This window comes from Scophthalmus maximus, chromosome 10 (genome assembly GCF_022379125.1).
Source record: "Scophthalmus maximus strain ysfricsl-2021 chromosome 10, ASM2237912v1, whole genome shotgun sequence".
Classification (NCBI taxonomy): Eukaryota; Metazoa; Chordata; class Actinopteri; order Pleuronectiformes; family Scophthalmidae; genus Scophthalmus; species Scophthalmus maximus.
The window spans coordinates 17,879,619-17,901,869 of record NC_061524.1 but is presented as its reverse complement, the minus strand read 5'-3'; the positions used below and the strand labels follow the sequence as shown (position 1 = coordinate 17,901,869).

The following is a 22,251-nucleotide window of genomic DNA, read 5'->3' as shown; positions in this document are numbered from 1 at the left end:
CCTTTGTTTGACTCTGATCCTGCCTCGACGGTCTCTGTGCGTCTGAGCAGTCTGTTCTCTTTGGTCTTTGAGTTCACCAGTCTTTCTCTTTGAGACACACGACGAGCGGCTTTAAAAAGCATTTGCGATGTAGGCAGGAGCAGTTAGAGGTAAATGGAGAAGAAAGTTGTGGGAACTCCTGCCAGAAGCAGCTTAAAAAGCGTAGTTTTATAAGCTGTGGTGTCACAAGCATGAATTGTGACACTCTGAAGTGGCCTTTAGAGGGAGGAATAAATCACTTACTCAGCGGGCAGCGAAAGTGTGTGTGTGTGTGTGTGTGTGTGTTTGTGTGCGTACACACAGAGAGTGGCAATCAATATAGTAACCAGCTGTTTACAGATTGTAACCAACGGTAATTTACACTGCTGCGGAGTGAAAACTGAAATCACTGACACGTTACACATTTGACAACATTCAATTTGACAATTCATTCTGTATGCCAGCAGTGTCCTTGTGGTTTACAGCTAGCGTACTAATCTTAAGTATGTTGTGAGGCCAACTGTTTTTATTGAGTTATTTTCCCCAAAAATGAACTCTTGATGATCTTTTGGGATTGCAATGGGTACTTTGGCATTACTCTGTGAGCGTATGCCTTAAAAATACAATGTTTGCCTCTTACTCCTCAAGCATGTTGTGACTGAACCCAATAGGTTTGTCGTTTTTAAGTACGCAATGCATTCAGAAGGCAAATCGCTTCAGTGTTATCTTTCTAAACACATTAGTGTGCCACAAAACAGAACCAAGTAGAAGCATTACATTATACATATAGGGATTTTCTTGCAAATATTCTATGGCAGTAAATATTACACAGTGTTGATGCTTTCAAATGTTGCAACAACAGTAGGGATCTATGTGAGTTTTTCACTCATTCGAAGCGGCAGGGGCCATGGATTTGTCCGTGTGCAGGTACAGTTTTGATACAAACTGTCAGCATTAGTGCTTCAACAAAGCCTGATAAATATTAAAAAAAACATACTTGTTTAACAAAGGGGATTAATAGCTTTATCTTGCAAACATTCTCATTGCCACTAAGCCTCAAATACCAATGTTTTAACAGATTGTTCGTGGGAACTGTGTCAGCAGTTTACCATTTGTGGTAAGTAAGACATGTTGTATTTTAAGACCCAGGCACATGGTTGAACCCAAACATGTTTACCACAGGAATCTTAAAATGCCAGAGTCCCACAGAGAAAGTCATGGGAATCATTCTGTTATTTGCCTGTATGTGTATGAGAGGTGCTTGCTGGAAATGTTTGCTAAGTTGAAACAATTACATATGGTGTGTTTGCTTTATTTCAGGTTCACATCGTGATTCTGGTCTGAAAGTCTATTTGTTGAAGAGAGGCTTGTTTAAAGGAAGGTTATAGTGCTGTGGAGGCCGCGTTAAAAGGAGAAGAGACGGAGAGAGTTGATAACGGACCAAGTCTAGAAACACAGCACATTGATAAGCTTGTGTGGATATTACCCTCACAGTGTAATTTGCAGCAGCCACTCATATTTCTATCGCTGTACGATTCCTGTTTGACTCCAGGGGAGGATTTAACGACATCCTGATATGAAGGGCTATAATTCATGATAAACTGCTTTCAGTATTGTTGTGCCACCAGCACCTCCTAGGCATTATTTTTTTTCCATATAATTGTCTTGTTCTTGTGCTTGTTATGAGAGAAGGAGATAGTTGGCGCTATGGGGGTAACGTGCTTTTGAGAACAATTTGTTCTCATGCATGCTTTTGCTATTATTTGTCTTGTACCAAGATTACGTTTTAATTTGCAATACTGTAGCACTTACAATTATCTCATTTTTTCTAAAGCCGTCTTTCTGGTGACAATTACACAGAGAGAAGCTTAATTTCCAAATAATATGCAGCAAATCTTGCATTTAATTTCTCTTTCAAGAAAATGAGGACATGATATCGTTTTCGTCCATAAAAAATATTGGCCATGTTTGTTTTCAAAGGTTGGACAGTTCTGTGGATTAACAGCATTTGTAACAAATTGCACAACATTTGACTTTTTAAATAAGCATTTTCTTGAACAACACACTTTTTGTCAAATTAAAAAGTCAATGATTGCAGTTTGCATGTGCTGTAATGTGAGCTTTAGACACACAGACGTGTAAAAAAAAATGTGTATTGCATGTTGTCATAGTTATACAACGTCAAAGCCTATACTCACAGGTTGTCACATTGGAATACTAGATGTAGAACTAGATATTTTCATATGATTTAATATTACAATACAAACATTTGCGGACATGTAATTACACAAAATGTTAAAGCATTTTTTCAAATATTCAATATAAGTCATCTAATATCTTTTTTAATGTAATATTTACTCTGATGGGAACATAACTGTAGATGGCCAAAAATGCCGTTTTTGAAGTGCCTTCAAAAATAATGTCATTTACAAGCCTCTTCTGTCCATTTTGCAAAGAATCTTTTTAAAAGACCTTCTAAAGTCAATATTGAATATAGTGTATATAACAGGATTAAGTGAACTATTGCAATAGCCAAACCAGAAAAACATCTTGAACAATGTCTCTGGGACGCAGCAGGTGTCACACACCGCAGTGAGTGTGTATGTGAAGAAAAAGGGGAACCAGCAGAGGACAAACACTCCCATGACCACAGCCAGAACAAACGTGAAGCGCCTCTCTCTGTACTGCCTTCCTTTCCACCTGCTCGCTCTCACACTGGGCTGCGGCTCCGGCTTTGGAGGGGGTTCTCCAGGCGTCACCTGAGCCCCTTTGGTTGTCCTGAGACCCGTCTTTTTCTTCAGGGAACACAGGATGGTGTCGTTTCCATCAGAAGAGGAGGGTTCTTCGTCTCCGTCGTCCCCCACCTCCACCTCGCTTCCATCTATGTCTTTTCTCTCAGTGGGGTCCAGACCACATCTTGCATCCTCGACGTTTCCATTCTCTCTTTGCTTTTCACCTGGCAGGGCTCTTGTTCTTTTCTTGGCAACCTGGTAGATCCTAACGTACACCATGATCATGATGACGCAGGGTGCAAAGAAGGAGGCAGTGCTGGAGAATATAATGTACCATTTCTCCTCATTGATTTTACATTCAGGTCTATCCTCTTTACCTTCATCCTTTTTCATAGTGATGAGTGGAGGGAATGAAATGATGGCTGCCAGTACCCAAACTATGAGGACTGTGCATTTAATCCTGCGTGGTGTCCTTCTCAGGTTGTACTCGATCGCTTGAGTTACAGACCAGTAGCGGTCCAGGCTGATGGCACACAGGTGAACGATGGACGAGGTGCAGAAGAGCACATCCAAAGCCAGGTAGATTTCACACCACACTTTGCCAAAGTACCAGTAACCCATCAGTTCGTTCGCTAAAGAGAATGGCATCACTGAAGTGGCAACCAGGATGTCGGCACATGCCAGAGAGACTAAAAACAAGTTTTGAGGTGCTCTCAGGGCTCGGCTTGTTGTCACAGCAATTACTACCATGACATTTCCAAAAACCGTGAGGAGGATGAGGATACCCACCAGTATCGTGAGAGGCACAGAAGTCTGCAGAGTATAAGGGTGCCTCCCAAGCAGAGTCTCATTTCCACTGCTGGAGTTAAGACAGCCCATCAGGATGTGCTGTGCCGTCGATGATATTGTCTAAACGGTGCTCTGTGAGGAGGCTCGGAAGCTTTGCCTGCCAGCAGTCTATTAATTTCCTCCATTCAAGAACACAGCATCAGAAAAGTGTGTCTTTCCATTTTGTTCACTTGAAGATATTGTTGAAAGAAATTTTTGCTTTGCTTCTGTCTTCTTTATCAGTGAAAAGAGATAAAACACGTTACAAGACATGTTTCTTCATATTAAAATAAAAAGAATGAAGGGAACTTTGATTTATTCTCAGTTTCCCACATCAGATATTTTTTAAAATATATCTATTCTTTGAAAAAATTTCTTCATCCACCAACCTTTCAGAATAAAATCTCGCAGTCAAGTCCCTTGGAAGACATTTCATGAAAAGGACTTGCGTTGCAGACAGTGCTGGATCAGGCTGATCTTTTCATCTGCTGTGGCTGAAGTGAAGTGTCGTCTTTTATGTGGGCTTGATCTGACGCTGAGGATCTGTGTTGCTGGCTCCACTTCAGTGAGGACGGGAATGGGGCGGGGTTAATGTGCTGCCGGAGATTTAAAAGCAATCTGGTGTTGCTCATTGACCTGAAAACATTGGCTGATTGTATTCTTAACAATATTGTTGTATAAAATAATGTAGGAAAAATCACTTTAAATAATATCTGAATCTGTTGGAGGATCAAAGCCACTTAATGTAGAAATCAGTCACTGATATTGCAAGAGAACAGAAAGAACAGTATGTGTTTTTGAAGAAAAATATCAGCTTGACAAATGTTTGCTTTCTTGATAACAAAGTTACTCACAGCCAACATGTTGAGGTCTTTTTCTTTTACCAAACTCAACTCTGCAAAAAGAGTGCTGATTTATGTCATTTGTAAAGTTTACATTATCCTTTGACAATACCCATTTTTGGTTTTGACAGCTTGGGACACTTGTCACAAAATACCTAAGAAGAAGAAAATAATACTTTTTTGATAGTGGTATTTTTCTTAAAGCTCCAACTAGTGTTTTTCATTTCAAGTAGTTACAAGCATGCCAACTAGCATGCATTGCCACTATTATATATTTTTGTTTAGCACGTTGCACAAATATTTGACCAAACCTCAATGATATTTATTCATTGCACTATTAACTCTTACTCAAACAGCATCAACCTCTAATCGTGTGTTCATAAGTTCAAATGCACCAATGCTTTATCTTACAGAGCGATCTGTGGACAGTGCCCTTTTACTGGGAACTGCACAATGTTTATTTTAGAAAGATCTAAAAAAAAATACATAGTCACTTTCTAAATATGGATTTACAAAATCCCCCCTCCCCCTCTTAATTTTACTAGAAAGAAGTGGGCCCTTATTGCCTAAGGTGCAGCTATTTTCTTTTTGTATGGCCTATGAATGTTTTTATCAGATAATGCTACTTTGTGATCCTATGCGGGATGGGTCAGGTGTTTGGCATGACACAGAAATCGGGAAAAAAAATTAGCAAACGTGATTTTTGGGTGTAATACAAACAAATCTATCTGATCAGAAGGAGCGTGAAGTGTCGGGCAGTGCCGCCGGGGGCGCCAACGAGTCGCTCCTTTGCAGGCATGTGCCAGCTGTCGTGTTATCGCGAGAAGGTCCTCCGCGAGCTTCCGTCTTTTCTATTTGTGTACGAGAGGAGAAGCGGACGACGGAGAGCGGACTGTTGTTCTTTGAAGCCGTTGCTTTCGCCAAATTATCGAGTTGGAAATTTGAATGCTCGCTGTTTTTATTGGCCAGGACTATTCATACAGAGGTAAGATTGCACACCAACCCTTTGTTTTTGTGAATTCCCCTTAGCTAACACGAACATTGCCGTCGTAAGTCCGAGTTACGTCGACGAAAGAGGGCCGAGGGCTCCTGTTAACCGTTTTAAGCTAACGCTAATGTTGGATATCTTCTTACACGTCTCCCGACAATTTAGAATACCTCAGGTTTCACCCATTACCGGTTCAATATAGATTACTCCGGCAATTTATGATTAGGCTAATGCTAATACGCGAGCTCACCGAGTGGAGGTGTTTAACTTATCAAGCATGTGCTTATACAGCTAGCACGGCTAGCCAACTTCTCATCAGAAGAAAAACTACTGTTTTGCCCTCGTAGATGTCGGACGACTTGATGAAGCAGTTAAGCAGCTACAAAGCTCAGCTGCAGCAAGTGGAAGTTGCCTTATCTACCGATCAAGACAATGAAGACCTCCTAAAACTCCAAAAGGACTTACAGGTTTGTATATATATATATATGTGTGTGTGTATGAGAGAGTGAATGAGATGCATCTCGACAGAATGGAGCTGAAGCTATTAGTCTATTAATCAGTTAATCAACTGAATTTGTCAGAAAGTATTTTCAAAAATAATTTTTTCATCTTCAATCTGTCACATCAGCTGATACGTGATACTTAACTGATTATATTTTGACTTTATACTGTTTGTCAGACAAGAACGCATTTGAAGAAGTCACCTTAGTCTGTGGGAATCTATAGCGGCTTGTTTTTGCTTTATAAAATCAATAAAAGCAAACAAATACAATTTTTGAATATTTTTCGTTTTTTATTACTATGTTAGCAAAGAAACACCAATAATTTCAGTTTCACAACCAACTGAATACCTAGGCATGAGTTTGATCACTACTGAATAATTTACAACTACAAAGTAAAGTACTGAACTAAACTAACTGCGCTACTGAATGATTATAATTCTTTAACATGTGACAACTAGGTTTTCAGTAGCCTACAAGATGGAAATTCTTTGCTTTCATTGATTTGCACAAATCTTACATCTTCAAATATATTCTCAGATTTAAGAATACACATCCTCATTCACATGCAAAGGGTAATATTAGCTATATTTGTAAATTCTACAGTCTTAAAGAGTCAAATTACCATTGTCACAGTATAGTTGGCCACACTTGAAGACAAGCTGAAACGTTTTATTCCAGTTACACCACTGAAAATAAACCGTTCTCTTTCCAGTAAGTTTTTCCTTTGGAAAAAAAATCCTATGCTTTCCATAAATGTCTGACTTCCTTTTGATTCTTTGTTTTTTTCCCCAAAGGAAGTCATCGATTTGACTAAAGACCTCCTGACCTCACAGCCCAGTGAAGGTGCTTCCAGCACTAATGGCTTAGAGACAGTCCCCACGAAGCACAGCTGGAAAGTGGGGGACAGGTGTTTGGCTGCATGGAGTCAGGACGGACAGTGAGTGTCACCAGCCTCTTCTCATGAAATTGCATGCCTATATAGCTCTACAATAAGAGCTGTGGTTTAATGGATTAGGTTCTGTCCATCCACATTCATAGATAATCTATAAGTTTCTATGTTAGTTGCACAAAATGCATTGCTTTCACAAAAGAATCGGGCAAATGCATGACATTCTTGAAGAATTCTTGATAAAGTTAGGTTTACCTGGTTGTAAATTACAACCAACCAATTACAGTTAACTAACGATATGAAATAACTTCACACAGTGGAGGAAAGACTTTAAGAAGAGCGCATTTTTGGCTCTGTGTTGTGGAAATGGGCTGAGATTGTCTCGAAGGTGTGGATTCAGTCCCACCGTGTCAGTGTTATGTAGCAGCCCTAGCCAACTATGCATCCAGGATGCACTGGAAATCAATTATAGCAATGTCTGTTTAGCCTTAAACAAGGCACAAGAGCATTTTAATTTCATGCATGATTGACCTTAATCAATTATTTGCTTTTTGTTAAGTATTATATATCAGTGTTGAACTTTGCTTATTATGTAGAGCTTGAGTCTTTGGCTCATACTCACCTGCTTACAGACGTGATTCTTTGGCAGGGTGTATGAGGCGGAGATTGAGGAGCTAGACCGAGAAAACGGCACTGCAGCCGTCACCTTCACTGGATACGGAAATGCTGAAGTGATCCCTCTACAGAACCTCAAAGCAGCAGAGGAGGGGAAACGTTCTGATGAAGACGGGAGCTTAAAGCCTAAATCAAAGTATGAACTCACTCATTCAGTTTGCCTACACACAGCTTGGTTGAGTTCCCACTCTGAGCTCCAGATTTTAAATTGGTTACCTTTTTTGTCTAATGTAGGCCTTGGTCTTTGTAATTGTGACCAGCTCCTTTTTAAAATGTATGAGTGTAATTCTCAGATGTAAGCCCCAGTGAATGGAGTTTTATCCAGTAAACGCTCTGATTTGCCAACCTTGTAATTACTTGTGTGAATGTGATGGAACCAACCAGCTTTCACCTCAATATTCAACATTTATCCCTTCTAGACCAGATTTGAATGAATAAATAATTTGCTGATTTAGGCTTGTTGTCTGAACTTTATATTTAAACAGGAAAATGTTACAGAGATTCATATTTCTCCAAAACTATCCACAAAATCAGTTTCTGTCTCAAAATCTTTGAGTTAACAATTTGGCATTGCAGTTGCAGAATCATGACCTATAACACCTAGCTTTGGGAGTCCATGTTAGTTGGAAATGACCTCTTTCCCCTAGAAACACAAACAAACATTTAACATGGCCTCTGGTGACTTTATGTTTCCCTGATTGTCTGGTGGTGATTATATTTGTGCATTGTGGACTTTTTTATTTTTTCCCTCCTCATTTTTAGGAAAGAGCAAATAGCAGAGCAGAGAGAGTATAAGAAGAAGAAAGCCCAGAAGAAAGTGCTGAGGATGAAGGAGTTGGAACAAGAGAGGGAGGAACAAAAGTCCAAGTGGCAGCAGTTCAACAACAAAGCCTACTCAAAGAACAAGAAAGGACAGGTAAGCTTGTTTAGATGTCTGAGTGTAATTGTGGGTTCGACAGTGGTTAAATCCTGTAGAGTTCTCATTTCTAACTTAATTTTATTTTTCACAACAATGGTTCAGTACAGAATCTCCACAAATGATTGCATTGAAATAAGCCAGTCAAGAGCTACAATAGATACATTGTAGAACCTTTTGAAGAGACAATTGGCAAAATAAGATATCCACCAAATCACACTCGTCTAGTGGTCTGGTCCTATACTGCCCCTCTAAAATGTGGGGGTGTGAATTCAGCAGCTCAACTTCACAACACAACTCATAGTGGAATACAAACTCACAGCAGTTGTGTTGGTGTTTAGGTGCCTAAATTGTAGACGTCAGAAGTTCTCAGTGGTGATTGTGGAGAAATGTTAACCTCTACAGAGATAAACAACAACTTTAATTCAAAACCTTAGTTGTGTGGTAACTAGGGCTGGGCAATATATATATATATATATATATATAATATATCTCAATATTTTTTCCCGTGCAGAAATAACAAAAACAGAGTCAGTCAAATCAAATATCACACAGGCACTTTTAATAACCGGCTGCACAATATCAACATGTACATGAAATTGCCCCAAAATAAACTACTGGCTTGATAAATAACAAAAAAATAATATTAATTAAAAATGTTTCTTAAATAAAAAAATGCCCCTTTCTTGCATAACAGAATACACAGCAGTGTTTCCCCTAGGGTGGAGTTGTAGCAGCGGAGGTGAAGCCTGCGTGCAGGGGGTAAAAATTGTGAGCCAGTACTCTTATCGATGCTGCCGGTACTTTGACAGTACTCTTATTGGTTCTCGTTTCCTTTTTAGTAGAAATAAAAATAAACAAAATGAGAATAGGCCCTGTGATAGGCTGGCGACCTGTCCAGGGTGAACCCCGCCTCTCGCCCAATGTTAGCTTGGATTGGCTCCAGCGACCCTTAAATGGATAAAGCGGTAGACGATGAATGAATAAATGAAAATGAGAATAAAATGGAATGGACGAATGTTGAGTTTCTCGGACTGTACTCAGTACATTGTTGAACACTGAGCAGCACTATTTTGAACAAATAACTACTATTAGTACATGATGTGTGTGTTGAGTGATAAATACAATAACACAACTTTATTTATATAGACAGACTATATCCTAAAGCCCTCAGACTCTACTGTTGTAAATGATTGTAGATCTTTCACTCAATTCACCCTCTGCTCAGACATCCTCCCACAGCAGCTGTTGTCTCAGACTGGGACCAGCAGAAGTAGAGTTCACTTTCACTTTTCAGACAGATCGCTTGTGTTAAGGGCTGGCCACGACTCATCCACAGCGCAGGCGCCCGGGACCCATTTAATACCCGGTTTCTATTACCACCCCTAGACGAGACTTAGCCCAATCGCCACCCGTTAAAAAAAAATTCGGGTGCACCGGCGCTCCTGAATGCATGTAGGGGAAACACTGCACAGAGCTATGCAAATAATGAAAATGTAAACAGAACAGATACAGGCTCCAAGTTCTGGGTTGGACCACAAGTTTGACACACTCCTCGTACTGCACTTCATGGCGCTGTTGTAAATTTGGTAGAGATTCTTCATGCTAGAATTTTGAGTTGCAACCTGTTTGCGGCGTTCTATACAGAAAATAGTATTCTGCTACTCATCTGAAACATACATGGTTGTGTGATTTTACACAATTGCATTAATCTTTCAATGATTTAAAATCAGATTCATATAATTTGTCTGTCATACTAGATATGGTAAACGCGAAACTTGTATATTCTGAACCATTAACAATTACATCTTTGTTTTGATTTTTGTAGGTAAAGAGGAGCATATTTGCATCTCCAGAAAGCGTGAATGGAAAGGTGGGAGTGGGAACGTGTGGCATTGCAGACAAGCCTATGACCCAGTACAATGACACGTCAAAATACAATGTCAGACATCTAATGCCCCAATGACTTAATATATTGTGTACATAAAAATTCACTGTATAACAGCTGTACCAGTGCTTTCCATTGTGTTTATACATGATTTAAGTTTCTCAAGTAAAGAAAAGTTGTAATTGTTTACACACCATTGTTAAAATATTGATATCGATGTAGTTTTCTTATAGGGACAACAACAACGAAGAATTTCCCTGCACTAGAACAAGGTCATTCGTTGTTTAAGAACGGAGTTGTGTTTTAGAAAAGCCAAAAAAATTGCCATTTGTCTGCGGGTTCCACCGAGGCCGAACTCCTGCTGAGGTGTGTATAAATATACACCTGTAGATTTGGTGTTTAAATTTGAGGCTGCATTTTAAACACTGGCCAGTTCTTGGTGTTTCTGAACATTAAAAATGGTGTTGTGTGTATATATATAAAATGGTGAAATAAACATTGTTTTGTTTTCAGTTTTTTAAAGAATTGCCTCCACTTCATTTGGACTGTTTTTACATTAACTTTCACCCTGGCCAGGTCCTGTAGGTGGCAGTAAAGACTTGTATTATAATAAATTAATGTCTTGAGCAGCATGCTGCAACTTTTAATACAACCAATTTTTCCATTAAAGTTACATGAGTTGGTTTTTGTTTTTTTGTTTGTAATATATTCTGTTTTTTCAACAACCAAGTTGATAATTAAATGTTAATGATATTGATGGCAGGCGTTCCAAAAAAAGACAGCATTGGTAATGTCTGGGTAGCAGAGGTTTATTAAGATTCCAGGGACAGTTATCAGGAACTTTTACAAAGTATTAGCAGGGGACCAGCAGCACATATTTCGCAAAAAATTCACCTTGGATGGCTGATTTAGCACAAGAGACAACATTCTGGGGTGTGCTTCTTCATATTCCCTTAACAAAAGTCTTTTCATAGTGCATTTTATAGTTTCCCAAATGGGTTGAGTGGGGAAAGAAGACCTGTAACAAGGAACTTTGTGCAAGAGTCATACCCATGTTAAGACACAATTTGGTGGTGATGTACTTAGGACGTGGACCAGAAAAAATGCAAATATGTGGTCATAAATAAATGGTAATGGTCATATTGTTAAATTTGCTCATGGATTTGAACTGGTCAGCAGTGCAATTCTGTGTCAAAATATACATTTAATTATTAGCGGGAAGACTCCAGATTTAAAGGATTTCATAGTACTTATTCTGCTACAATACAAAAAAAGATACTGTATTAAAAATTGAAGTCTAGACCAAAATTAGCATTCTGTAGTGTTTATGTTGTTCATGCTACTGACATTTTTAAAATAGTCAATCCAAAGCACAGTACAACATGATTAGAAAGTCTACATTCAACACACATGCACCATATCTTTTTTTTTTCTTTCTTTTTTATATAGATCAATTACAATCATTGTTACTCCTGATTATTAATAACATACCACTACTGGAGCAAGTGGAGAACTAGCAAACTCATTTGGTGTTGGACGGACAGAATGGTGTGTCATTAATACGGCCAACATTTAAGACATGATTAAACTAGATGTGTTATTGCTTGAGCCTTGTGCTTGAACAAGTGCGGGATAGCTTATAACTATGTAAATTAAATTTGCGCACAGTGTGAAAGAGATTTTTCACTCAACAAAACGCCACTGATTGATGCACTAAACATGTAGCACTGCAGATGCTTCAGTGGGGTTTTATAACATGGCCAGTCATTTGGTATACAAACCTAAAAAAATTAACAGCTCGTTTTTTTTTTTTCATTCAAGCATGACTAAGACCTAGCTACAGTACAATTAAATATACCAAAATAAATACTATAATCATATGCAAAATAAATTAGAATAACACGGGTGGACTACACCACCTGTTTGGATATGACTGTCAGTCACATGGAGGGACACCACATGGATCAGTGATGGTTGTGGGTCCTAAAGCAGAGATTATAGAAGTGTAATAAACATTTTGGAATGCAGACATTGTAGCCCTTGCCACTGGCTTGTTCACTGACAAGAAGTGCCATCTGGATATATTATCCAAAGAAGTAGGGCAATGTTTTTTACAAGGCAAATGGCGCAAACGTTCCTTATGGTGTGTTTCTAGCTGGTACTGGGTGTTTTTTATGTGTCTGTGTTTTTCTGTGCGTGTGTGTTTTTGCTGGTTTCAGAGGGTCAACTTGACAAAAGGTAGAGTTTCACCTTCAGTGTTGGACACTGGTGCGATCATGGGTCCTCTACAGGATCAGTATGGGTGATTCAAGCAAGCTGGCAACGGGTAAAGGGAGATTCAAGTGATCGGTTAAGACGACATGATGAGGAATGAAGACGCTGTATATTGCCACAGAGCTTAGGTTTGAGGCTGCTGTGTAAAAAATGTTTCAGGATGAGGAAGAGGAGCCCCTCGGCTTTTGGAAGGAGACAATTTATAACCTTTTAGACTGAGTTGGCTGGATGGGGCTGTTTCAGTTGTCAGGTAAAATGAGGGACTGAGGCTGGTTCATCTGAAGACAAGTTAACCTAAACTGCAAAGGAGAATGGAGCTGTAGGCTGGTACGTGGGAAGGTGAGAGCCATAAAAGACTGCAGCAGAAGTGAATGTATAGGCTGGTGCTTTTATGCGGAGAAGGCCAGTTTTAGACTGCATGTGGAGTAGCCCTCGTCACTTGCCAAGCTCTGCCGACTGCTGTGGTCGTCGAGGTCACTTGCACCACTGGTGCTCACACTGTCCAGTTCTCCATGGGAGAAGTCAGTGCTCTCCACGTCAACTACGATTTCCTCTGTTGCAAATGCAAGACAAAACACCATTATGAACACGGATTAATTATCTGAATCATGCAAGACAGATTTTAAAACAAATCGAACCATATTAGAAGAAAAAAATAGCAGTATTGATGGTGTTGTTTGCCCTTTAAAGGCTCTAACCTTTGTCAGACTCTGAGCGGTCCGAGTCCACCCGGGAGCCCAGGCTGTCTGTGCGGACCCTCCCCCACTCTCCATGAGTCTGCAGCTGGGATAGCTGCCTCTGCAGGTGCCTCTGCTCCCGCTCTAAGTTCTCCAGCTGGTGCTGACTCCTCCGGTCCACCTCTTCAAGTTTCTGAATACAGGGACAAGTAGAAGAGTTGACTTTACTGTAAAAACCTGAAGATGATCATGACCATCAGTGTCACATTATTTAATTATTACCTCCACCAAAGAGGGTTTTTGCCCCGCTCCTGTCCATTTGCTAAACAGCAAGATTATGCAAAAACTACTTATGGATTTCCATGAAACGTTGGTGGGAGGATGGGGCATAGGCCAAGAAAGAACCCATTGAATTTTTGCATGGATCCTGACAAAGGGGCTGATCCAGGAATTTATTGATCCGTTTCACTTTCTTTAACATTGTGAGATATGGGTTTTCTTCATCTTCTTTTTTTTTTTTTTTTTTTTACTATTTCTCCAATTTCCCCTAGAATAATTCATGTATCTCAATGAAAAAAATCAGGTATATTTAGGGGAATGATATCCATGAGAGTGTGCTATTTGGTGCGGCTTGATTGAATTAAAGGGAACTTTTGGGGCTTGGCAGAGGTATGCACTCTACTGAGTGCCATTCTAGTTTTGCATTATACTACACCATTTTGACTACACCTCTCTGGGGGTTCCTCATCATTAACTGCAGCGTAAATGCATGAGGGACAGTTAACTTAATCTTGTGTGCAGTAATGGGATGTTAATATGTAGTTTCTGCTACCACACCCTGTGCCTTCTAATAAATTATTCAACAGATGTGAAGAGCGGGTTGCTGGTTGGATTGGAGGGTTATAGCTGGTGTCTCACTGTAAGAGGACTAGATGGAAGTGGCAGAGTAGTTGTTTCATGGGTGTCAATATACCTGTGAATCAAGGTCATCCTGTCCTGCCTTTTGTAGAAATATTTTATTTATTTTATAGCTCTAATTCAATTATTTAAACCTCCGCCACCATTGAAATGTATTTTGGTCCATTTTTGGAGTTGAATAGTAGTTTGTGTAGTTCAGAGAACACACAAACACACACACACAGCTCACTAAAAGTATATGTGATTAAGATGACAAATAATCAAAGTCCTGAAGATGCACTCTGAACCTCAATAATCATAAGGGGAGGAATGATCCAACATTTTGCATGCCAGCCGGCTGAACACTGAAGACTTTTTTTTCAAGTTGCATAAAATGACCGACAAATAGGGATGATATTTGGAAAATGAATACCGATGAAGGATATTGAACAACATTGTGTAAATCTATAAAGACATTGTAGTTTTGAACAGTGCATTAACCAAATTAGTGTGCCATTAGGGAAATTGTCACCAATGAACCTATATGAATATGACATATAACCTGAATACATACATACTAACCCTCTCATACATCAGGTTTCTGTGCAAGACTAAATTGTAATAGATTAGACTTTGTTAGGACTAAATGCCGTGAGCTCTGATTAGTTAAAAGAGGTTTGCACATATCCCATGATAAAAGTTAGAAGATAGAAGTAAAAAACACATTTTTATTTAGTGAAAGTATAACTTAACTGTGCTTTTCGTGGAGCACAATAGATGGGTGTCTGTTTTTTGTCTTTAACTTCCTGGATCCATGAGTCTCATGCTGGCTGCACCTGCTTCCCCCTTTTACTATCCTATGCAGCCTCTGGATCTAAAAATACAACACGGCATTCAGAAGCCGCATTTCCTGGACTTCAAACAGGCAAGTCCAAAGTCAACAGTTGACATCATAGATATTTATCCATTATCCCCCACTGTGATAAACTCCCACAGTCGGCTGCCATGAACGCTTTCATATTGCAGCCCTCCGTCCCTCGGCTGCCTCGCACTGCTGGAGCCTGCACAGATTGGGCCCAAGAAAGGTGAATAGAAAAAAAATATCTGGTTTAGATTGCAGCCATCAGGGGAGTGTTAAATCCTGGATGCTTTGGCACTGCAGAATCGTTTGAGCCTACTGTCAGTCCCATGAATTTCAGACACACACAGTGGTCAATTCAGGAAGGTAGTACAAACAGATCCGGTGCTCTCCAAGACCAACAGTGTAATATTGTCACATTGTCCTGCGGTGTGACAGACTTAAGACCAAATCAATGACTTGCCAAGAATCCATACTAAAGGACAGTCCTGGCAACAGCCCCTGGGCGATTTGTTCAGCGGGAAAGAAAAAGTGGAATAGCCAAGCAGAAGCCACAATGTCCTTACACTGGGGTCAATTCATTTAACGGTTCGGCAAAAACTGTTACCTGCAGTACCTCAGTTCTGTGTCCAGTGTCTGTAATCTTTACAGAAGACAGAGTGGCAACTCACTGTGACGTCACCCGTTGGTTTGTCAACTGTTCGTTTGAAGCCTATAGTTTGGCATTTTGCCCAGTGTCGTCTTGGAGGAGCAGGGGGTGTGGCCTGACTGAGAGCTCATCCACCTACACCTGCAACCATGCACGTATTGGACAGTACCAGCTGTCAATCACGCTGTATCCACACCCGATGCATACCATGCTTTATAATCTATTTTACCCTAAATTGGACCATTATTTAATCGATGAACATCATGCTGTATTGAAGAAGACTCAAAACTAGCGATTTAGACGATAAACCCTTCAGGAAAATCTTTGATGTTGTTATAAATCAAGTGAGGAGTAAGTTTTCTCATAGCTTCTTTTTGCAATCAGTGTAGTCGCCCTCTGCTGTTCATTTGAAGAATATAGGCTCAAGCACTTCTGCATTGGCTGCACTTTCAGTGACTACGTCCATTATTTAAAAATATATATATACAGTCAATGCATAAAACTTAACAAAGCCAAATGCTTCAAAGAATAAGGGAGAAGATCCAGACCTTTCTCCTTACTCCCTGGCATCTGTGTCGAGTATGATTACAAAACAAACACAAGCACTGTAAGTGTTGAACTTGCAAACCTAAGGATGTGCAGAATTGCTTGGTTCAAATGGAGGCCAAACACGGAGCTTTCTATGTTGAGCGTGCAGCTGCAATGTGATCACACCTGATAGATGGTAAAGTAAGTAAGTGCAGCGGTTTGCACCTCCAGGAGAAAACGTAGACTGTGAGCCACCAAGAGTTAGAGCAAGGAGACTAAATACAGAACAGGATCAGACTATTGACTGGCAAGGCTTGGGTTTTGTATGCCGTCATAATGGATTCATATTGTGTCTTAAAATTGGATTGAAATGTATATAAGTCATCCCCTGTTGTCTGTAGATCTTGCTGTCAGCGTGACATCAACTGCTTTGTACTGAAGGGAACAGCCAACATCAATCTCAATTCTAGACAATCTGCAAACAATAGACGCATTTTGTTTTGGCTTCGTGAGTGTTAACATTACTACAGGGGTTTCCTTAGACTGCCACACCTTGATATGTGCTTTGGCCTTGTTGAGCAGTCCCAGCGTGGTGTGCCGACTGCAGTCTGGTCCCAGAGGGATAAGGGACTTCAACCTCTCCAAACACAGGCGGAGATGTGCTCGTCTGGGAGAGGAGACACAATCAAGAAGGGCCATTTTTTTTGAGAAACAGCTTACATGTACATTATAGAGTAAATATCTATATAGAGTAAATATTTCCTCCATAGTCAATCTTATTAGTTAAGACAATCGACAGTTTGATTGGTCCTGATCAATTCTAATTATGAAACCATTAATCCATCTGTAAGGAGCAAAGTCACAGTCAAGGTATTGAGGCACTTGATTTATCTGTTTACCCATATTTGCAAGTTAGCAACGCCCTCCTCTGAAATTACACATGGATCTGTCTGGCCCCAGATTTAAAAGCTGCTTAGGTCAGCCTGATACTGGGTTCGTGCTCCGCTAAGGCCTGTGGTCAAATGAATGCAGAAAGTGGCAAAGGACACACACTACCCTTTCAAATAGTGAAGTAAAATGTAGGTCAAGTTGTGATGTCTTCATTGGCCACCATTTTGTAACTCCAAAAAAAAGTCCAATAGGATTTTTTTTTCCTCATCACTTAATCTGAAACTCTCCCACAGACTGGACGTTGAATTTTAGGATAAAAGCATCCTGACGTGTGTTCCCCCACTTAGAGCCGAGGACGCCACATCCTGGCGCTAAAGAAGCAGAGGCTGCTGTTGGATTTGCAGCTGAGAATCTCTCAGGAAGGAGCCCTGTTGTCTGGAAAAAGACGGTTCCCGTTTGCTGACTGGGGAAATGTCTGCATGTCCTCCAGGAACAGGGCCGCTACTGAGGCTGCATCACACTTCCCTTTTATTTGCCTTGCAAAATGCACACTGCTATACGAGCAGAGGTATTCCAAGTTGTTGAGTGAAATTATGGCTGATTTGAATTCTTGTGAAGATAAGCTGATTTATAGGCAGTACAGTATGTCTTGTTTTCAAATGGTGTAGTCAACATATTTCGTGTAGGACCCAAATATGCAAACAAGGCAGAATGGAGAAAGCCTATGGTTTATCAGGTTGAAGCTCCGTTTTGAGACTGCTGAGATAAACTCTCTGTGAGGCTCGTTTGTTACCGCAGTATCCAGCTCCTGTCCTTCTCCTACTGCGGTACGACTTTTGCACAACCACTTTGTAAAAGTGTTAGGCATATCTAACAAAAGCTGATTGAAAGTAGACATAAGAAGAAATGTGATTACAGCCCTACTCACAAAAACTCACTATCTTCATTCTGTTACCTTTCGCAGTGTTTCTGTCATAAACATGCACACAAATGACCTCTTCAGTCTCGTGTTTACTCACCGATTTTTTTCCAGCTCATTGTGCGCTGACCTGTTGAAATTATAAATATATAAGCAAAACTGTTAAACATGTCTCAACATCACAAAATGCACCACAACCATTTTATTACCGATGACTGTGTACCAGAGATGGTTTGAAAAAACGTTTGTGACGCAAACACGAATGAAGATCGTATTCACATTTAGTATATTTCATTCGAATAACCCTTTCTCAAGACATTTACCTACCTATTGTGAATATTGTCCAATTTCCTGTTTTTGAATTTACGTTGTTTCTGTTGATGTTCGGTCTGGGTTGCAGGGTATAAGGACGCGTAACCATGCTCACATTCTGGTGATGAAAAAGATGACGATTATAGATATTGTGCAGTTGTTTTTTTTTATAAATGTGCCTAAAGGCAACACGCTTCATGAAGGCTTGAATTTGCCTGGTGGATTTAATCTAATGTGGCCTAATGTGGCTAAATGTTCATTACATCTAATGTGGGTTGTGTTGCAACACAGCCATGGAACTAAGCTTACAGACAGACAACATAGATATCAACACTCGTGCATTTCTTTATCTGTGTTTGACATTCATACTGTGAATTGTAAAAGTCGTAGAGTCAACACTGAACACATACTAGCGCCTTGTAGGAACATTTTAACTAAACACCTCTGTGTGCTTCGTGTTCCTTGCTGTGGCTCGATAAAACGCCTACATTTCCCATGAACCCTCCCTCCCAGTAACATGCGACGTCAAACGTGAGGCTGCGTGTGATTGGCCGAAGGCGGTGACTCTCGCGCTGGGAACATGAGGGCCGACCAATGAAAACCTCGCAATCGGTTCCATGTGGAAACCATGTGAAACAACACACACAAGGAAGCAGCAGCTGGTGCCCCTGATAAAAGAGAGAGCTGCGAGCTTTGAATTAGACCGTGTGTCTGGAAGAATTAAAAAAAATCGAAGGCGCATCTAATGGATGCAACAGGGTCCGCGAGGGCGATATTTCCAGGGAGTAGTGGCGGAAGGAGCTACGACGAACTAAAACGAGGCGATTAATGTGTGCCATTCGGAGTGTCCAAACTACGAATGTCTCTCGCGCATTGACCCAAATGTCTGGATATGCGAAGGCTGTTTGAAACAAGACACAGATTACATCGCGCTCATTCCGTTCATGGTCCCGTGGAACGAGAGAGAGAGAGATGACGTCGCTCGAGACTATTGTTGCGTTCTGTGTCTACACGGATGCAGTTTCTCCCCGAATTACCCCCCCAAAAAAGGAAGGAAGGAAGAAAGAAAGAAGTAGCCGACTGTTCTCCTTCTTCTAAAGGAGTGGTGGCACTTTCGGTGTTAGGACGACCGGAACGCACACTGCTCGGCGTCCGCTGCCTGTTGGCCAGTTCCGTCCGTCCGTCCGCCGCGCGTCGTTTGTCGCCTTCGCCTCCCTATTGTTGTCTGCTCGGCGCAGTGTGCGCGTCCGCGTCCCCTGCAGCCAGCCCCCCCTTCGCGTTCTACTTACTTCCGTGGCTCCTCTCGACGCCCTCTATGTAATTCGCCGCGTCGAGCAGCACTTGCACGTTCCTCATGAACGTGTCGATTTGGTCCATCGCGGGACACTTGGCGTGCAGGACGTCGCCGAGCGAGTAGCCGGACGGCTCCCCGAAATCCCGCTGGTCCGCGGACGCGTCGCGCTCCCACGGCAGCTCCTCGGCTCTCTGCCGCGCGTACTTGACCATTTTTTCTTTTTTCTCACTCGAGGCTGTTTTGAGTTTTTGTCTAACGGGGGGTGGGTGGACGGGGGCGGGGGGGGGGGTGGGGGCGCTCTGGCCGAAGGAGCGACGCCGATATCGCAGCCCTGGCGCCCTCTGCGCACTGTGCGGGAGACTGAAATGAGCCGGGCTGGATGCGATGGCAGTCCTTAGCCTCAGCCACTTGCCCTACTTGGTGGATAATCCCTCCCACTAACGCATGCACATTGGATAGATCCTCATCGTCGATGCCGCAGGAGAGTGGCCCGACACATACCACACACTCGTGCTCAGGGACGTCTCCAAAAACGATCCAGGCGTTCGTCAGTGACAAGGCTGCCGTGTTGCACTTGTCATGAACCGAATGAACAAGTGAAGAAGCATTAAGATCGCTTGGAAGTTTATATCATGTCTAATCAACAGCGAAACCTGGATGTCAAGGGACTGCTGCCAAGGGTTGTCTGGGTTATAAATATGTAATCACCTGAGGCTTCTGTGTTGTTAAAGGGCCCCCACGGGCAGTAATGCATTAATCAAACTAATATCAATAATATTACTCCCATGCTTTTATTTTTAATCAGTAATGAACATCTGTGTACGTGGACGAGTCAGATGCTTAGCTTGCTCTCTTTACTTATGCATACGATGTTAACCTCCAGTCTCCTGGGTTTGCTGTGCAGTTTTACAGATGGCACCAAAAAACATAAAGTCATAAACTGGTGAAAAACAGTCATAAACTGGTGAAACTACGTTTAATGTCAGAGCGAGCGGTGTCCATTCCTCAGAAGGGCATTTTAATTTGGTGGACGACACATTATACATGATAATGAAGGTGACCACACTTAACAGACTTTAAAAGGCATCAACTTATTAGGAGAAGAAGAAAAAAAACCAACAACCTTGAAATAGAATTTGCTTGATGGTCAACTTCTGTTTTCCCTTTTGAGGGATTAAGAAGTCATTTTCCATCCCACTGGGAGGCACGGAGGAGGACAGAGGGGAACGGGCCTGTCTTTACGAGGCCAGCCATGCGTGCCGAGCTGTGTTGTGCCTCTGAGACAATGGGTGCAGATGGCCGGCCTGCTGCAGATGTGGCCAAGCCGGTAACGGACGCCTGTGAGAGAGTGCACCCTCCCATGGAGTGCATTTCAGCTGCCTGGCAGGGCCTTACACACACACAGACAGTCCCGATCTGAACACTGAAGCAGAGACACACACTTTAGGAGCAGCACTGGGCTGCATCCACCAAGAGATGCAAATGCATGTCTATTTTATTTCTGTTAGTATGATTTTTGGAGTGCTCTTGATACTTGAACATCTCGCGCATATTAAACAATGCTAATGTGAGCTCAGACGTCATCTACTGGTACCCGTGTGCTGAAAAATGCACAGTGGGGGGATGGAAACTGACAGTATTTTCACCAGGAAAACGCTCATCTGTGCTATGAGGCGTTTTGCCCAGACTGAGTGACTGAGTGTGCGTGCGGCTCGCTGACAGTGACAGTGTGGAAAGCTGACCCACTGTAGGTTGGTGTAGAATGTGACCCCAACTGGAGTAATCTGAAAAGCCTGAGGATTACACCAGTGGCTTCGGCTGTCACAGAGGAAGCAAAGTCACACGGTGCTGGTGCGTGTGTTTGCGTTTATGAAAGGAACAAATATCCCATGCTGGAGTATGAGCTATCTATCGATCTATGGGTCTATCTTCCTGCCTATAGCTATAGCTATCCATCCATCCTATCTGGCACATGCTGGGGGTCTGTTAAGATGACGGGCTCAGATGAAGCATTGTGCAGCAGCATTCTCCCGTTGTTTTACAACAAAAGCTGCACTTTGCCCTGGGGTCACAGCAGAAGGAGACTCCCGCAGGCCTGACGTGTGTCACCTGCTCTGTGACAGGACACGGAAGAGCTCTGAGCTTTGTGAGGGATTGTTCAGATAGTTAAAGTTTGGATCCAGTATGGCCTGGTGTTGCATTTTTTTAGGCAACTACTTTTATAAAAGTGGGATAGTTGATGGAAAGGCCTGTTCTCCTATTATTGAGTCCCACAATTTATTCACAAGAGCTGCCAAATTTCCACTTTTTCTTTTAATTAGATTCCTCAGATGAGTCTTATTTCAATATTATTCTACATTTTTACTACAGTTAAATCCCTGACCTTTGAACTCATCTCCCCGCTCTTTATGGCATGGCGCAGGAGAGGTGTGTGTGTGTAACATGGGGGTGGTGAGTAATCCTGTCACTCCCCAAACATGAACACCTGTTGGAGACACCGAATCCCCTCTTTGTCTCCACAGCCCCCTCTCAGTGGATTACCATGACAACGCCCATTCATATCATGGCTGAAGACTGATTATACAGCTTCACACGGTCAATTATCTGTGAACAGGCTGCATTGTTTTAGAGAGATGCTGTTTTTTTTCTTTTAAAGACAGAGGCTGCGTCAG

General features: G+C 41.6%; 3 protein-coding genes across 3 annotated transcripts; 1 reads left to right on the top strand and 2 right to left on the bottom strand.

Moving 5' to 3' along the window:
- Positions 1-1,933: 1,933 nt before the first annotated feature.
- On the bottom strand, positions 1,934-4,083 carry LOC118284279 (alpha-2A adrenergic receptor-like). The gene is made up of 2 exons (XM_035607047.1): positions 3,968-4,083; positions 1,934-3,812 (listed from the first exon to the last, which is right to left on the bottom strand). Exon 2 carries the CDS (start codon positions 3,627-3,629, stop codon positions 2,445-2,447), a length of 1,185 nt encoding a protein of 394 aa, XP_035462940.1. The 5' UTR covers positions 3,630-3,812; positions 3,968-4,083; the 3' UTR covers positions 1,934-2,444.
- A 1,162-nt stretch (positions 4,084-5,245) lies between these two features.
- On the top strand, positions 5,246-10,804 carry smndc1 (survival motor neuron domain containing 1). The gene is made up of 6 exons (XM_035605705.2): positions 5,246-5,405; positions 5,756-5,875; positions 6,706-6,848; positions 7,450-7,611; positions 8,238-8,391; positions 10,220-10,804. The coding sequence occupies exons 2-6, from the start codon at positions 5,756-5,758 to the stop codon at positions 10,355-10,357; spliced, it is 717 nt and encodes a 238-aa protein (XP_035461598.1). The 5' UTR covers positions 5,246-5,405; the 3' UTR covers positions 10,358-10,804.
- A 263-nt stretch (positions 10,805-11,067) lies between these two features.
- On the bottom strand, positions 11,068-19,855 carry LOC118283574 (max-interacting protein 1). The gene is made up of 6 exons (XM_035605704.2): positions 19,575-19,855; positions 18,301-18,403; positions 18,074-18,103; positions 16,716-16,830; positions 13,252-13,423; positions 11,068-13,106 (listed from the first exon to the last, which is right to left on the bottom strand). Exons 1-6 carry the CDS (start codon positions 19,789-19,791, stop codon positions 12,943-12,945), a joined length of 801 nt encoding a protein of 266 aa, XP_035461597.1. The 5' UTR covers positions 19,792-19,855; the 3' UTR covers positions 11,068-12,942.
- Between the last annotated feature and the right edge of the window lie 2,396 nt (positions 19,856-22,251).

Coding starts and splice junctions, on each gene's coding strand:
- smndc1 (XM_035605705.2), top strand. CDS start 5,756: ATGTCGGACGACTTGATGAAGCAGTTAAGCAGCTACAAAGCTCAGCTG. Junction 6,849..7,449: donor GCATGGAGTCAGGACGGACA/GTGAGTGTCACC, acceptor ATTCTTTGGCAG/GGTGTATGAGGCGGAGATTG. Junction 7,612..8,237: donor AGCTTAAAGCCTAAATCAAA/GTATGAACTCAC, acceptor CCTCATTTTTAG/GAAAGAGCAAATAGCAGAGC.
- LOC118283574 (XM_035605704.2), bottom strand. CDS start 19,791: ATGGTCAAGTACGCGCGGCAGAGAGCCGAGGAGCTGCCGTGGGAGCGC. Junction 18,404..19,574: donor CGTCGAGAGGAGCCACGGAA/GTAAGTAGAACG, acceptor TTTCATCACCAG/AATGTGAGCATGGTTACGCG. Junction 13,424..16,715: donor AGGCCAAAGCACATATCAAG/GTGTGGCAGTCT, acceptor CCCTGTATTCAG/AAACTTGAAGAGGTGGACCG.
- LOC118284279 (XM_035607047.1), bottom strand. CDS start 3,629: ATGGGCTGTCTTAACTCCAGCAGTGGAAATGAGACTCTGCTTGGGAGG.